Source organism: Bacillus rossius, chromosome 1, assembly GCF_032445375.1.
Source record: "Bacillus rossius redtenbacheri isolate Brsri chromosome 1, Brsri_v3, whole genome shotgun sequence".
Lineage (NCBI taxonomy): Eukaryota > Metazoa > Arthropoda > Insecta > Phasmatodea > Bacillidae > Bacillus > Bacillus rossius.
Window position 1 is genome coordinate 27113902 of NC_086330.1, and position 16603 is coordinate 27130504.

General features: G+C 38.3%; 1 protein-coding gene across 1 annotated transcript in view; it reads right to left on the reverse strand.

Moving 5' to 3' along the window:
* Positions 1-16603, reverse strand: part of LOC134527574 (uncharacterized) — a 196811-nt gene that overhangs the window by 33413 nt on the left and 146795 nt on the right. Inside the window, exon 2 of the mRNA XM_063360370.1 lies at positions 11763-11904. Coding sequence (XP_063216440.1) covers positions 11763-11904 — 142 coding nt within the window. The remainder of the gene's footprint in view (positions 1-11762; positions 11905-16603) is intronic.

A 16603-nucleotide genomic window follows, 5' to 3' on the forward strand; every position in this document is an offset into this window, starting at 1 on the left:
GTTTTAGCACCTCAGTTTCATTTCCTTCCCAAGTGTGAAAATATGTCTTGGAAGAATCTTTCAGTCCGAACAAAAGTGAGGAATTTCAATTGAAGCTTCATCCTGTACACTTTTGGAATGTAATGAACAAAACATGAAAAGTGATTACCTAATACAGTTAAAAGATTGACTTAAGTCTTGAGTGATAAAATTTAATTAAATAAGTTTGTAATGATGTTATAAAACATAATTTGGCACTTGTTTTTAAATAACGTTTTAGTCGACTTCTTTAATATAATTTATTAAATATACTAATTTTCTTTCGTGGACTCTAAATATGCAATAGTTTTTTTCTTAGTTATGCTACACGAAAACCGGAAATTGCACAAATTTCTGCACGCCGATAACCCCAATTTGCGACGCATTCCATTCGGATAAAAATTGTTGACACTTAATAACCTAAAAAACAAAAATACAGACTTTTGTTCAGCGACTCGTGAACTGAATGGGAACCATCAAATTAACTCGCTATTGATTTCGTTACGAGAGTTAAAAATTCGGGACCAGATCAGCGCTCCAAACGGTCTGAGTTTATAAAGACTTTATCGATTTCGCTTAAAGCTTGGTACTGAAAGTGCTTTGAATGTGCTATGTATATAGAAACATGCGACTGCGGGATCGCTAAAGGTGAAATTGGCAGCGGGATCAGCCATCTGACCGACTTAGCACGCAAACTAATAACATTTTTCTCTTATTTTGGGCTAAAGGTTTCGTCGACAGCAAGGTCATTAGAGACGGAAAGCCATTGGATTGGTGAACCTATAATATATTGTTTATATCTCAACCCTTAAGATGCCTGTTGCCATTTGTGAAACGAAACGTCGGTAGAATATATCACATCGATGCTGCTCAACCTCGAAAGCCAACAAAGTTTTCTATCATATGACTTAATGACAAACATAAACACTCTGCATATGTACACCATCATATTGCTTTAAGGTGAGAACGCTGGTTCCAATTAAACCAGAGGACCCTGGTTCGAATACCGGTACACCAATTTTTAATTCGGTTTGCACATTGTTACTGAAAAGCTCTTCAAGAAAATTCCAAAAAGAAAAACATTTCTGTTCTTTTACTAAAGGGTTATTTGGAAACCAGTTGCCAAGTTATGGTTTCTAATACTAAAAGAAAGATATTGTAATTTCGTCCAACACATGGCTATTATTATTTTTGCACAAATAAAAGAGTAGTTTTTTCGAGATAATACTGAGGACAAACTACAAAAAATGGCGCATTATTATATATTTTAATTGAATTTTCATTCGAGCATAGTTTTTTTAAAAACCACGGAAATAAATACCTTCAATAATTTGATTATATTTTATTTATCATGCTTATTCATGTGCGCAGTTAATACTGGAAATCTATCTAGAGAAAGCTTTTCAAATAACTTTAACTATCGGCGGTACTGGGACAACACAAGGCACAAATCTGAACTTAATATTACTGTGAACACTATTTTGTATTAATATATATATATTTTTACATAATTGTACTAATTTACAACTATCCATAATTTTACACAAATATTTTTATTCCATTTACAAAAAAAAACAGTGCGGTAAATTTAATTGCCGTAGGCCATGGAAGATTAAGGGAAACCTGCAAAATTCGCGTCATTGTCTGGTGGGAGGCTGGAATGCTTACCATTATACACTTGAACTGATTTCTCGTTGGATCTTAAGGGGCTGTATCTGTGTTAGTGATGCGGTATCGCCTCTGAGCGCAGTGCTCTGAACTGGCGAGCAGTCTTCTCGTCGTTAAACTGTGAGATTCGAGCGGTGACAGTAACATTATTGTGGAGGAGAAGTGAAGATGGAAGTTGTAATTCCAGGCCCTCGAGCGGCTTCGAATATCTTTATCGTACGTTTCACGTCTAAAATTGACTCTGAAAACACGTGTTTTGTTCCTATCCACTCTCATAAACGTACAGATTAAAAACTAAAAACGGAAACAGAAACAACCATCCGCCATCTGCGCAATCTCAAATGCTTTTAGTATTCAGAAACCGATCGGATACGTTGAGCGGTTTTTAAAACGCATGTTTTTTTTCAGAAGCTTTGCCCACCATTTTTTTTCGGGTAGGCGGGGCCCTTATGTAGTTTTGACAAGCCCTGGGCTGGGTGTAGAGGGGGGGGGGGGGAGAAACCAATAACTAGGGACACCTGTATTTCGCGATTTCATTTCATGTCAAAGTATTTCACAAAACACTGTATCTTTGTGAGGGTGCAGCAGTACGGTGACCACATTCTCATTGGCCCCGTCAAGAGCGGGACGACACCTCTCACCGACCTGAGCCAATAACCACAGGAGAAAAGCTACAATATTTTGTGAAATACCTTGACACGAAATGTATTCGCGAAATACAGGTGTTCCTACGAATAACTACATTACAACATTTTAATGACCCACTCGCATGGAAGGTGAAATGCACAACAGACAGTCACTCATTTGTGTACAAGTGAGTGCAGTTAGTTCGTTCTTGTGCCAGGAAACAACATGATTATGATCCCAACATCCCTGTTTTGTGTTAACATCCCCAATTATCTCGCTATATATCTTAAAACCAAATTTAAAAAAAATAAACATGTGAGCGAGAATTTTAGTGGCCACCAATGATGTGCAACATCTAACCCCGGTAACGAGCAAAGTCATGTGTTCTCATGTTGCAAATATACTAATAATACGAAACTCGGACATGAAAATTAAGTTAGAATTCTTCCAAAAATGCCAAGCGTAGTAAATATACGCAAATGTAGTTTCAATTACATATCTGGACGCGAATCACCGTAGCTTCCACACCCACCGCTAGAATTCTTTGCCAGAGCAGCTAAGTCGGCTATTGAAACGCTTGATTAGCAGACCAAAATTTTAAACTAAATAATGAAACGGCTCAGATAAAAGTGAAAACTACTTGGAAAAATACTAGACCCCGGCTTTGCACCTGATTTTCAACAATGAATTTCGTTAAAAAAACTGTCCATATTATTAAAATTAATAAAAATTTCATACTGTAAAGATCCTTTTTGAATTTCTGAATTTTGGTTAGCGCATTCCGCCACAGATGGCAGCACTGTGCGGTTACAAATTTCCGTTCCATGTGACTTCCGTTCCATGCGACTTCCGTTCCATTCACAAAATTACTCCTACGAAATGCCGTCTACTAAGAGCTAAGATGTTACACGTAAAAAAAAATTACGGCGCGCTTTCCAGGCTGTGCTTAGAAGCGATACTGCGTTTTTTGCGCCGCAGAGTATCACCCTTAAGACTGCGTCACTTTCGCACGAGCCAAACCTTTGGCAGTCGGAGTCCTCGAGCTGATTTGCTCTGAACTGAAGTGCGCGTGAGTTGAAGCCACCTTAAGTACACGCCATTAGTGTTTATTCAAGTAAATTGACGGACATCTAGCACAGAGAATGCACCTCGAATAAACGAAGAATTCTTCGTGGTCAAACTAACTAGATATTCGGAGTGATTACTCCGTATTCGTACTTCCGAGATCTGTGACTTGATGTAGGCTTTTGGACATATGCCATTGCTATGGTCATGTATGTCTGTAGAAGAAAACTACAAAAACCACAAATGACAAAAGCACAAATTAAGCAAAAAATTGCTGTTGTCAGGATATAAACACCACACAATACTCCACAACAGGAATATGGTCAACAAACATTGTATTGTGTGGTGTTTATATCCTGACAACAGCAATTTTTTGCTTAATTTGTGCTTTTGTCATTTGTGGTTTTTGTAGTTTTCTTCTACAGACATACATGAGCATAGCAATGGCGTATGTCCAAAAGCCTACATCAAGTCAAGCACTCCCATTTCATAAATCTTTCAAAGATAATTCCGAGTTCTGTGCTTCGTGTTAACGGGGGGCCTACGCAAGGTGGGAGAGATGAGGGAGGGGGTCACAATACTCATTCCCCTAAATCCTACGAAATCCCATATACACACACATATAATTCCCACCAACAAAAGGAAAGAATTTTAAAGCAACACCAGGCAAAGAGGTTCCTAGCCCCCTCCTCCCTCCCGCCCATATGAAATTCTGCCTACGCTCCTGGTTGTAAACATGGTCGTAGGAGAAATAACAGTGGAATTATTTCGATTAATTTCTTTTTAACGCTTTAAAAGGATCATTTGAGTCGTGTTCAAAGAAAGTAAACCCAGCACCCGTAAAATTTGCGAATATATTGCCAGTTAATTTACGAAATTCCCTGAATTATTTGTAACCAGTTTCTTCTTAAATTTAAGGTGAAAATATATTGAAAGTGACAAGTGGCTAATTCGGCCCTCTTATGACGTTGCAAGCTATTTATTGTTATATTATAAGCCATAACTTGCGCCATTACTAGAAATAGTTTACTGCAACATTACAAAACATTGTCTGCAGAGCTTACAAGCTCCGTAGAAATGCAGAATTTGCATTTTCCCCCATCCCATAAATATGATGTAGAATTTACAGGATTTTTATTGTACTCTTACAAAACATTTGCTTGGCAACTGGTTTCCAAAAAAAATTAAATAACGTAAAATAATTTTACTGTATAGAAGATTAAAAATTTTAACTTGATATTAAGGGAAAAAAACTATATTACAAATCATCCAGACATCTTCGTGAATTTACTGCTATTGTTTTTAAAATAAACGATACTTCGTATGGTTATTTTGAACGTTAACTCACAAGAATTATATATTTAGGTACTCACAAAACCAACTAATCTTGTTTGGCCTAAAACATGTATATTTTCTTTTTTTTTCTCATGCATGGTTAACTTGCTTGAAACGGAACACAGAACTCAAAAGTACGAAACCTGCTTAGGTTTTACGTACACAATTATTTATAACTACTAAGAACCATTCGTTTACTTGCGGTACACTCTTCTTTGAAAAGTCCGTAAGACTTACTGTATTTTATAACACTATAGACGATAATAGCGACTGGTTACACCATAAGTCGGAATAATATTGAGGAATGGCTTAAAAGTAAACTTAACGTTATTAAAACCACTTTTTATGTGGGAAACGGATGTAAAAATTCAGTAGTAAATATAATTGACATTAAGGGCTATACCTAAGAAATCAGCAAAATTAGAGCAAGAATTTACGTAAACATCTAGTAATGTTTTCTTTTCCGAACGAGTTTATAGTTCGACTTGACCTAGGCATTAATACAAGTCACTAGGCGTATGAAAAAATTCTGAAATGTGACAGTAAAATCAATTAAACGTAGAAAACAGAAACAATAAATCAGAAAGGTCCTTCAAAAGTGTCCCAATGACTATTCGTTTCTTTTCGCTTCGTCCTGCTTTGAGAGTATGAGAAATGTCGGCTAAGATGATACAAATATAGTAAATCCTCTGAAAAAACAGTAAAATTCTCCCAATCATATAAATATTAGGAATATGATCATTCTGAAGGAGCAGTTGTGTTTTTCTCACTTTTGACACAATTTCAAATTTAAATTTTAGTAACAGTTTCGATGCCAGTTCGTATTATAAAATGTTTCTCCTACGTGTACTGAAATATATTTGTATAATTACATTTAAAAAGGTTTATTACTTTTAAAGTTTTGTCGTGTGATTTTGAAAAAACAAACTAGTACAGATAGTGTAATTTAACACCAAATTTGTCCGGAAAACCAAATTTTGCTTTTGGCTTCAGTAAAAAAACATGAATGAACGTATGTTAATACAAATATACAAATACTAACGTATTAAACTACACTTTTGGATGTCTAGATGAAATTACACATACAAGTGTTAAATTAATATGTATCCTGTTTTGTCAGTTCACTTTACTGTTAGAGACACACATACGTCATTTAAAAATTTCAGAATGTTTGTTGGAGTAAATTTACAACTACCAAGTAATTGCAAAAAATCTAATGCGTTTTCCACTTTATATTAACATATGCCCATTTTACTGACATCGGTTACGAAAGTGGTATTCCCATTACTTCATAATTTACAACTGTGCACTATGGTCGAAAGGTTAAAATGGCAGAAGATCAACCATAAGGTTGTAGGTTCGATAGTCAGTTTTATTAATTTAGATTATTATAGACGAGATAACTGAAACAATTACACGTGAAAAAATATTAAAAATCACTTTTAAGGGTAGTACTCCAAAACGTTCGGGTAAGGTAGCGAGTAAGTACAGCATGATGGGATAAAACCGTAACCTAACTCGCGAGCCGTATTCCATAACGTGTTCAAACCAATCCCAGGAAGGAAAAAGATCGGCAGCCGTTTAAATAAACGGTGCCCTGCGCGACGCTATAAATAGTTTCAATGCATTCTAGCGGACGTTTCTCAACCATCAATACAACTCTTACGGCAAAAATACTAGAGATAGCAGCACCATCGTACAAAAATAGAATTGCCGTCATAATTTCCTGAAGTACTTTTTTGGTTGCAATTTTTACGTGTTATGATTAGAGACCCGGAAATTTCGCAGATTCGTCTGGGTTCAGAGTATAATTTAAGGTAGTAGGTGTATTCAACCCATGTTTGCTTTCCCATTGGTTGATTTCTTAGCGAGAGCATGTTTATCCTCGTTAATTGGCAATACCCGATTCGCTTACTTCTCTCCTAGCTGTGCATCATTGTCTCACGGTCGTAGACGAGCGTGTCCAAACAACTGCGTGCCAATCATGAACACAGTGCGAGAGTGTGAAGGTTTGCATTCTAACTTGCGACTAAATGAATGCGCGAAATTTCCGTGTCTCTAGTTATGATTGCTAAAGTGAACAAAATGTATTACAGGATAGTTTCGCCACCATAAAGTTTCATTTAGCGCACCAACACGCTTGTTACGTACCCCGACGATCACAAAAGTGTATATATACAAGTTAATGGCACCATACGCTGGTACACCATCTGGACGATATCCACGAAAAAGTGAGCTCTGCGCATACTGAAAATCTGAGCGAAAGATCGGCACCGAAATCTGTTCCCTAAAAACAAGGAATTGGGCTTAACATATCGTGCACCAGGACTACGGTTAGGGCATACGTGTAGCATATTAAACACCTAAACCCTCACTTTTGTTTCTTGGAAAACCGGCCTTAGAACACATTGTTCATTAGTAGCTATAAACTAGTATAATCAAAATATATTTTTTTGAAAGAACGATGCAGTAAAATTAACTGACAGTTGTTGTAAATATATATATATGGAATCATGTGCAAATGTATACAACACAGAGTAAAATACACCAACCGATATGAAATATTTTAACCAAACCGTAGCAATGGTATTTTTATGTTTTTGAAAGTATTTTTACTTTTGCACGACAGTAAAAAACGCACTAATATAAGGTAAGACTCTGCTGCCCCATATATTTTGTATACAGTATGGGAAATAACTTTTCGAGGTCAAATGTTTTTTGCTTTTTGCGACCTTTTACCTTCCTTTGTAGTGGGGTGAAAATTAAAAGGCCAATAGCGAAACACCGCAGAATCAATTCTGCCCTGAGCACTTTGGAAGGACACGGCTTTACTGTCTGGGCTTCACGACTTGTTTTCGCGTGGAATAAAAATGATTGGCTAGTATTAAAATTAACATGTTCGGAAAATTGGCCTCTGACATATTTATAGAAAAGGAGAAAAATGTTATAAGGCCAATAAATTATAATTTTGTCAGATAATAATATTAGCCCTGTTAAATATTTTCTAAATAAAAATTATTGCTTAGTACGTATCAGTTTTCAATTTAGAAAGCAGAATGACATGGGAAATTTGCTTGAAACGAATGGTAGCTGAGAATCGCCCCCTTCACACGCTATTTCAAACCATTGTCTGCAACCCAGACGTATCATTCCTCAGTAGCTATCAGTAATCTCGTTATAAAAAGGAACACTCATCAATGATCTCGTAGCTGCTGATAGTAGGAAAGGTAATGCTGCTCTATTAAGATGATTGAAAAGATTTCGAGACAAGCTATGTATAAAAAATAATAATTAAAAAAACACTGTAGCATGTTCTGTGTTTCGTGATTGGTTTGAGTTTCCTTTAGGTACATGCCCGTCTTCTGAACACGAATCACCACCATTATGTGCGGAAGCAAACGCTTTCTTAATGGCCTGGCCATATAAGGCAATGGCTTCTCAAGCATACGACAACCAATTTCAAGAAAAAAACCGCCGGAGCGGGCATGTACATACCTGTAAGCATTCTAACGTGAGTTCAGACTTTTCGCGAATAATACCTATCGTTGGACACTCGGTCTCAATTATGTTATGTACAAAACAGTCGAATCCAAACAGGAGAGTAAATAACTAGGAGCAGGCATTTTTCGGGAGAAAAACCTGAACGACTTTTAGATTACAACAAGGCATACCCGCACCACCAGTTTATTCCCTTGTGATTGGCTGCTGTCTGCGAGAGAAGTCGTTTCCTTATTTGACCGAGACACTTAGGACGAGTTTCCTTCCGCACTGAATTACTGTGATTAGTGTTGTAATAGTCGACACGTACCTGAAAGAAACTCACCCAGTCACGAAACACATACAATGCTACATTGTTTTAACTTTCATCCAGTATGGGAATCTTTCCGCGAAATATGCATGGCCCTATAAATAACCTATGAATAGAGACCTGCAAAATTCACGGTGTCGATGGCCTTCAGGATAGACTGCACATACCCCTGTACACTCGGGAAAATAACGCAAGTTCATTGGCTGCCGACTTGTAAGTCGTCTCAGCTGGTTTTTCTGTGATTCGATCCTTCTTTGGTTGAGGGTTTATAACTGGTTGAGATTCGTCCAGATTAACAGTAAGCCAATAGCAAAATTATCTAAGAGGTATATGTGTTTGAATTATAGCCTATCACCAAATGAATCCGCAAATTATCAGGTCTCTAGTGATTAGTGTTGTAATAGTCGACACGTACCTGAAAGAAACTCACCCAGTCACGAAACACGGACAAAGCTACATTGTTTTGACTTTCATCTAGTCTGAGAATCTTTTCGCGAAATATGCATGGCCCTATAAATAACCTATGAATCGTAACTATAATAATAATTAGAAACAGTTGAAATTTTCTGTGTATTCGAACATCAGGTTTGACACCACGCAATTGATGAACGATATACAGGTACTGGAAAAATTAGCGGTTTCGATCACTTTCAGAATAGACTACACAGTCCTTTGTATACTTGGGTAAATAACGCCAGTGCATTGGCTGCTGACGTCTGAGTCTCATCGAGTGGTTTGTCTGTGATTCGACATTTTTTTGGTTGAGGGTTTCTCATTGGCTCAGAGTCATCCCAATGAACAGTAAGCCAATAGCTAAAGCAGCTTAAAGGTTTATGCATTTGTGTTTTAGCCCATCGCTAGAGACAGGAAAAATTCGCGACTTCATTTCACGATAGGCTAAAATACAAATAGTTACACCTCAATGCAGCCTCTGTTATTGGCTCACAACTCACCTAAATGACTCTGGGCCAATGAGAAACACCCAACCAAAGCTGTATCGAATCGCATGCTGCTACGTTGGGACGTCTCACAAGACAGCAGCCAATGAGTGCTTCACATTTGACCGAGTGTAAGTAGAACTATGGAGTTCATCCTACAGGTCATTGAACCCGCGAATTTTTCCAGTCCCTACCCATCGCGAATCAAAACCGCGAAATTTTCTTGTTTCTAATGATACACTGATAATTTTTTGTCACATAGGTATATTGATCCATAACACCGCAAGCCTCTCGACACAACAGAACTGCAATTCCCCGCTATTTTCTGGCACCGGGTTAAAATCCGCATGATCGTACATAGCTAGGGCAGTGTCGTTTGCTGATTGGCTGTTACCCTCTGCCTTAGTAACTCATGGCTAAAGATCGGAAATATTCGCGAATTAATTTCGTGATAGGCTAATATTCAAATAGTTATATCTATGTGCTGCTTCTGCCATTGGTTCACTATTAATCTGGTGGACTATGGGCCAGTTAGAGACCCTAAACCATTGAAGTATCGAACCACAGGCTATCCAGTTGAGATGACTCACTCGTCAGCAGTTAATGTACCGGTGGCATTTGTCTGAATAAGGGGTCATAGAACCCAAGGATTTTTCCGGTCTTTACTCATGGGTTGGTTAAATGTACTAGCAAGTTCTTGAATGATTTATAGTACTTAAATGAGTGTCAAGTAATACTTGATCCAACGACAGAAGGAATTAAACGTTTAACAGTTTCGCTACCTGGTATGTTGCAAATAATAACGCAAAGTTTGAAGGTCCCTGATAATAGAGTCGACTTGGTTTTTGAAGGCATGGAGGTAAAACGTGATGGAGTGGATGTGTGCAATATTTGCCATGTTAATAACTGAAGCCAAAATTAAAATAACAAAACATAGCAGGACACTGATTTTGATAACTTCCAAGTGGGTGGTCTGCGGGTCTATGAGTTTGAAAATAAGGTTAACAAAATCATGTTTTTATGCAAGATATAACACAAAAATACCAAATGAAATATTGCACATTCAAGGCAATTAATGTCAAACCCATAAAAATTCTTAGATTTTGTGTTTATTTTTGATGTGCAACAGCATAGCTCTCGATATACGGGATTTGGTTGGATTAATTTAGTGAATGGAACGGAAGTCACATGGACCGGATATGTCTGACGACGGTGCTGCCATCTGTGACGGATGGTGCCAACCAAAGTTCACAAAGACAAAGGGAAACTTTGTGGTATTGAATGTTTAGTGAATTTCAACAAGATTTACAGTATTTCAATAAAACGGATTGTCGAAAATCAGACCCAAAGCCGGGGTTTAGCATTTTTTTTTCAACTTATTTTCCGCTTTTCGTCGACGTAGCTGCTGCAACAGCGAATTCCAGCGGCGGGTGCGGATGTATTTGAAAACACAACTTAACGCGTGTATTTCATAGAATTCTGCGTTGAATTTCGTGACTGTTTTTTCAGTATCGCAAGTTTTTTGACGTGACAACGTCTAATAAATCGATGAACGCCGGCAGCACGCACGAAAAAAGTGTCCCGTTACGCACATGGTTCCGTTTCGCTGTGTCCCGTTACGCACACTGTTCCGTTACGCTGTGTCCCGTTACGCTAATTGTACGCTTGCGCCGCATCTATCTCTCTTCCACTCGACTGTTTATAAAGTGAAGTGAAATGCTAATGTGATTTTCATTGCTTATTACAACAACAATTTCGGCAATAAAGGTTAATTATTCTTGCGTTTTAAAAATCTGATTACTAGTATAATTTCAAGTATTTATTATTTTACTATTAAAATAAAAATTATTCAATTTTATTCATTAAAGTATGCAATCATTTCATCAATGTTTTGTTATGACGTTGTCACGTTAAACTATCGTCCGTAAACCGACTTTACAGACAACAAATTTTTTTTTTTTTTTGCGAACAAGAGAACACGTAGATCCGCTCGTCACCGAGGTCAGGTGATCACACTCAGGGGCGCAACAACTAAATTTCCAAAGGGGGGGCAATATACCTTTTTATAAAGAATCATCGATCCCTCCTATAGAAGCGGGGGGTCCGGGGGTCCTCCCCCGGGAAAATTTGTATTTCAAGGTGGAAAATGGTGCTATTTAAGCAGTTTTATTATCTAAAAATTGATTACACAGCAATCTCATTGCCCCCGTTTGCCCCCACTTCAAGGTTTCAAAGGGGGGGGGGAAATACCCTTTCCCCCCTGTTGTTGCGCCCCTGATCAAACTGAACTGCGCGCGGCTCACAGGCAGCGCCGGTCCAGCTCCTCCTTGCCGGCGACGAAGCGCAGCTCTGCGTTGCCCGACAGCAGCGCGATGGGCTGAGTGCACTCCTCCAGGCGCGGCTGTTCGCAGTCGTCCTGGCCGCCCGCCCTCGCCGCGCGCCACGCTGCGGACAACACGACCACTCTCTTAGACATTGCAGTTCAATTCACGGACTTTCCAACGAAGATTTTAACTCGAATGAACAAAGAATTCTTCGTTAATTTCAAATATCTTGATCTGCGAACACTCTTAGAAATTTACAGTAAATTTACGGACTTTTCAACGAAGAATTTAACTCGAATAAACAAAAAATTCTTTGTAATTTCATATAACTTTATCTGCGAACACTGTTAGAAAATAACAGTAAATTTAAGGACTTTCCAACGAAGAATTTAACTCGAATAAACAAAGAATTCTTCGTAATTTCAAATAACTTGATCTGCGAACACTCATATAAATTACAGTAAATTTACGGACTTTTCATTGAAGAATTAAACTCGAATAAACAAAGAAATCTTCGTAATTTCAAATAACTGGATCTTCGTACACTCTAAGAAATTGCAGTTTATTTACGGATTTTTCAACGAAGAATTTAACTCGAATAAACAAAGAATTCTTCGTAATTTCTAAGAACTGGATCTTCGCACACTCTTAGAAATTGTAGTTTATTTACGGATTTTTCAACGAAAAATTTAACTCGAATAAACAAAGAATTCTTCGTAATTTCAAATAACTTGATCTGCGAACACTCTTAGAAATGACAGTAAATTTACGGACTTTGCAACGAAGAATTTAACTCGAATAAACGAAGAATTCTTCGTAATTTTATGTAATAGAAACCACGCCGTATTTCGACATCCGAGTTCTGTTTTTCAAGGCAAACACAATCTTAGAAGAAATAAGAGTATTTTTTTTTGCAGGAGTCTGAACATGTTTTTGAATGTTTTGATAGCATGCCATGATTATTTTCGCAGAGTCATGTTTAAAACCATTTAATTCGGTGCCCGTAAGTTTACGAAGATAACGGTAAATTTACGAAGATCCTTTGATAATTTGTAACCAGCGTTCTTCGTAAATTTAAAGTGAAAATTTCTAACAGTGTCTTCTTATTTGCGACTTTGTTTCTATTACATGATACATTGTTACATTCTTCTGACAGTTTTGTACCCACAATGTCCAAGTGAAATGTCACTAACATGAAGTAAAATAACACGTTTTGATGTGATAAAAATACACCAATGAGGTTTCTGCAGTTGTACTCAAACAGTTTGCTAGTGTAAATTTACTCACTTTTAATCCAGTGGGCTTATCAAGCATCATACCATGTGCAATATTACCACCATCGTGTTATTTTACAGAAAATGAATGTTGGTATTCTAGACACTAAACATTGGCCTAAAAAAATACTCAGTTGCCATGTACATTAACGATTCTTTTATAAGTTTTACACCCATTCTATAAAAATATTTCGTAAAATTACACATACAAAGGTTAAGTAATGTTAAATTGTGGTTCTGTTATTTTGAAAAACTAATTAAGTTGTTATTTTACACAAATGTTTTTAGAAAAACAAATGAGCTTCAGGCTCCGGAAAGAACAAACGAATTTTCGTTTTTTATTACAGTAACTAACATGTTAAATTACACATGTGGATGTATAGATAAAACTACACATACATCAAATGTTTAATTAATATGTGTCCTATTTCTTTGTCAGAACACTGTACTTGTAGGTACACCCATACGTCATTCTAAAAGTACAAAGTATTTATCACAGTACATTTAACAACTACCAAGGAACTGCAAAAGTAAAATAGATTAACTTGTTCATACTGACAAAACCCCATTGAATTTTTATTAGGTTACGCAAGTCGTACTGCCATTTCTTAATGATTGTTATTACGCTCGAAGGTCTTTAGGTCAAGTTGCTTTTGCAGATTTGATCCTCCGGTAGGTCACTCAGATTATAAGAAGTATTACGTGATCATTAAAAACTGATAAAAAAAACATCGGTACATATTGTTCAGTAACAGCTACAAGTTACAAAAATAAAAATATATTTTTGGACGTAGTAGGTACAAATAAACATATGCATTTTTAATGTAAATTTAGTAAATTATGTGTTAAAATTATCTAGCAGTATTGGGAAATTTACAAATGCATGCTGTTATAAATTTATACAATAAGGAGTAAAAATACACCAAACAGCTGTGTCATGTTTACCAAGCTATAGCAACTGTAAATTTATGAATGTCTCTGGTTAATTTGAAATCAACGTTCTTCATAATTTTTATTTTTATTTTTAAAGTTGCATTTTAGTTTCTTGTGGTATCCACGTCCAGCTTTAATCAAAAACCGAAGGGTTTCCTCGCTTCGGTCCGTTCCTTCCGTGTTTTGTTTCAATTTTACTATCTTAACCTATCATCGAAAATCTAAGTCATACGCCATACACGCGCGTGTGTGTTTTGCTTATGAACGACCAATAGAACCCGAATATTTTTTCCCCTAACCTAACTAAAAACTAAATGTGTTTTGGAAGGGTCTTGGTTAGGGAGAGACTCTAAGTGCGTCTCAGACCGAAGCCCATACCCTCTAATCATGCAGGGTTTAAGCAATGCAGAAGAGATAGCATAAATAATATGCTAGGAGGGGATTGGCCAGCCATGGCAGCGTCTGGCGTCATGACTAACTCACCTCACTGACTTTTCTAGACTAAAACTAGATAAGTTGGGCCCGGATGAAACCTGCATAGACACAGGGAAAACCCTGGGCACTTTCATGCGGGGTGCAAAAGTCATGCATTAATATCAGACATGTTGGTTACAGGAAACAGAGGGATGGTTCCGGAAGAAGAGTTGGTCAGAGTAGAAAGAGTCTACTAAGCAATGGGCAGGAACGTGGACATTTCTGTCCGCATTAGTTTTTGGGAGTTACTGGTTCGTTGGGGGCGACTTTCGTCGTTTACCGCCAGGCTGCCTGTCAGTTCGTGTAGCAGAAACTTAAGATTTAGTGTTACGCATGCGCAGACATTAGTTAATTTAATTGTGATTGAAGTGGACTGAGTGTCACTTCAGTACTTCGAACGCCGCGCGCGCGCTCGTTCCTGGCTTCCCCTTTCCACTTCCCAAGCCTCTTTTTTCAATCTGTCTGCTGTGATGTCTTCACCCCCCCCCACCCCCCCTCACTAGATTGCTTAGTGATGGTGTCGCCGCCACGTAGTTTGTGGCGTGCTCAGCTCTTGGTGCTCTCGCGGTGTCGTTCGCCAGCTACCTTCCTCGGATGCGGTTGCAACTGCTGCTTCTCGTGATGTCTCTCCGTTACCGGTAGTGTACTTGACTTGATTGTGCTGTCCGCGTGGTGGCCGCGGGTTATAAGTTAAAGATAAATTGTGCCTTCTAATGTAAACCTTTTTATTAGTATGGATTATTTGGCTGCCACTATCTAAATTTAGCCTGCATTTTTGTCCTTGCCTTGAGAAGCACCGTGCACTCCGGATCGCTTCATTAGATTGGGCCTTGGGGCCGTCAGGGCAAGCTGACCATGCTTCTAATTTTTGCTGTTCTTGTCCGGCCTTCCGCCATGTTCCCCGCCTGCCACTGATAATCCGCTCACGGTCGTGGACGGCTTTGTCAGACCTGAGTCGTTTGTTGTTATATTAGTTTAGTCTCGGATCTCAGTGGGCTGAGTGGTGTTGTTTGACCGTGCGGCCGCGGTCCGAGGGGGTGGCACGACCCGCGCGTGCATTGTTTCTTCGGATTTTTTTTATCATATGATTTTGGGTATTACATCCGCCTATTGTAGAGCTGATTTGTGGCGATTTTCAATTATATGAGGACGTTAGTTTTGCTTGTCCCCGTTATTAATTGATAAAAGAGATAAACTTATATTTAAATTTGCTTGTACTCTATGTCAATTGATTGCAAAGATTATTGTAAACTCATGTGCACGCTAGCGAAGACAGGGAACATTATGTGGGTTCCCCGACTGTTACTCATGCTGTGTGGTTGCATCAGCCTTATTGATAGTAAAAATATAAAGTAATTTTCGCTATTTATGTTTTGCTGATTCTGGTGTTTACTGCCTTTGGGACACCTGCCCGCACACACACGTCCTCTTGCATCCTCCCCTACCAAGAGGAGACCCATTCGTCCGCAGGTTGTGTTTTGGGGCGGCTTCCAATTATCACGCCGCATGATAATTAATCGCGAGCTGCTGCATCGGGCTTCACTCCAGAATGGATAGAGAGTCTGGTCGCCTGTCGCCTTTCAATGGCTGTCGGCAGTTAGCGAAGTTATCCAATCTGTCATTGCAAAACCCTTAGCAACAACATCTACGCTTCATGAGCTACGAGTAATTAGTCTAAATAAGCGCGTTGGTTCATCGGGACACACTCAGGAGTGGATGGAGCGTCAGGTCGCCTATCGCCAGCTAAAGGCGAAATTACCCAGTCCATCACGAGTCCCTAGCCTCAACTTCCTACGCTTTATTTTTTTTGACGTGACAACGTCTAATAAATCGATGAACGCCGGCTGCATGCACGAAAAAGTGTCCCGTTACGCACATTGTCCCGTAACGCGGTGTCCAGTTACGCTCATTGTACGCTTGCGCCGCATCTATCTCTCTTCCACTCGATTGGAACAACCATCGATTTGACTTTTTCGAGGCACATTAAACTTGAAACACTCCCATTCGTTTCCTACTTTTCCGATCATCGCCCTATCCTTAACAGAATAACACAGATTGGAAGAAGTTAAATAGCAAACATGTATAAAAGTTATAGTTAAAATAATCTCTTCGTTAAAGTCATAAACTTATTTGAATTAA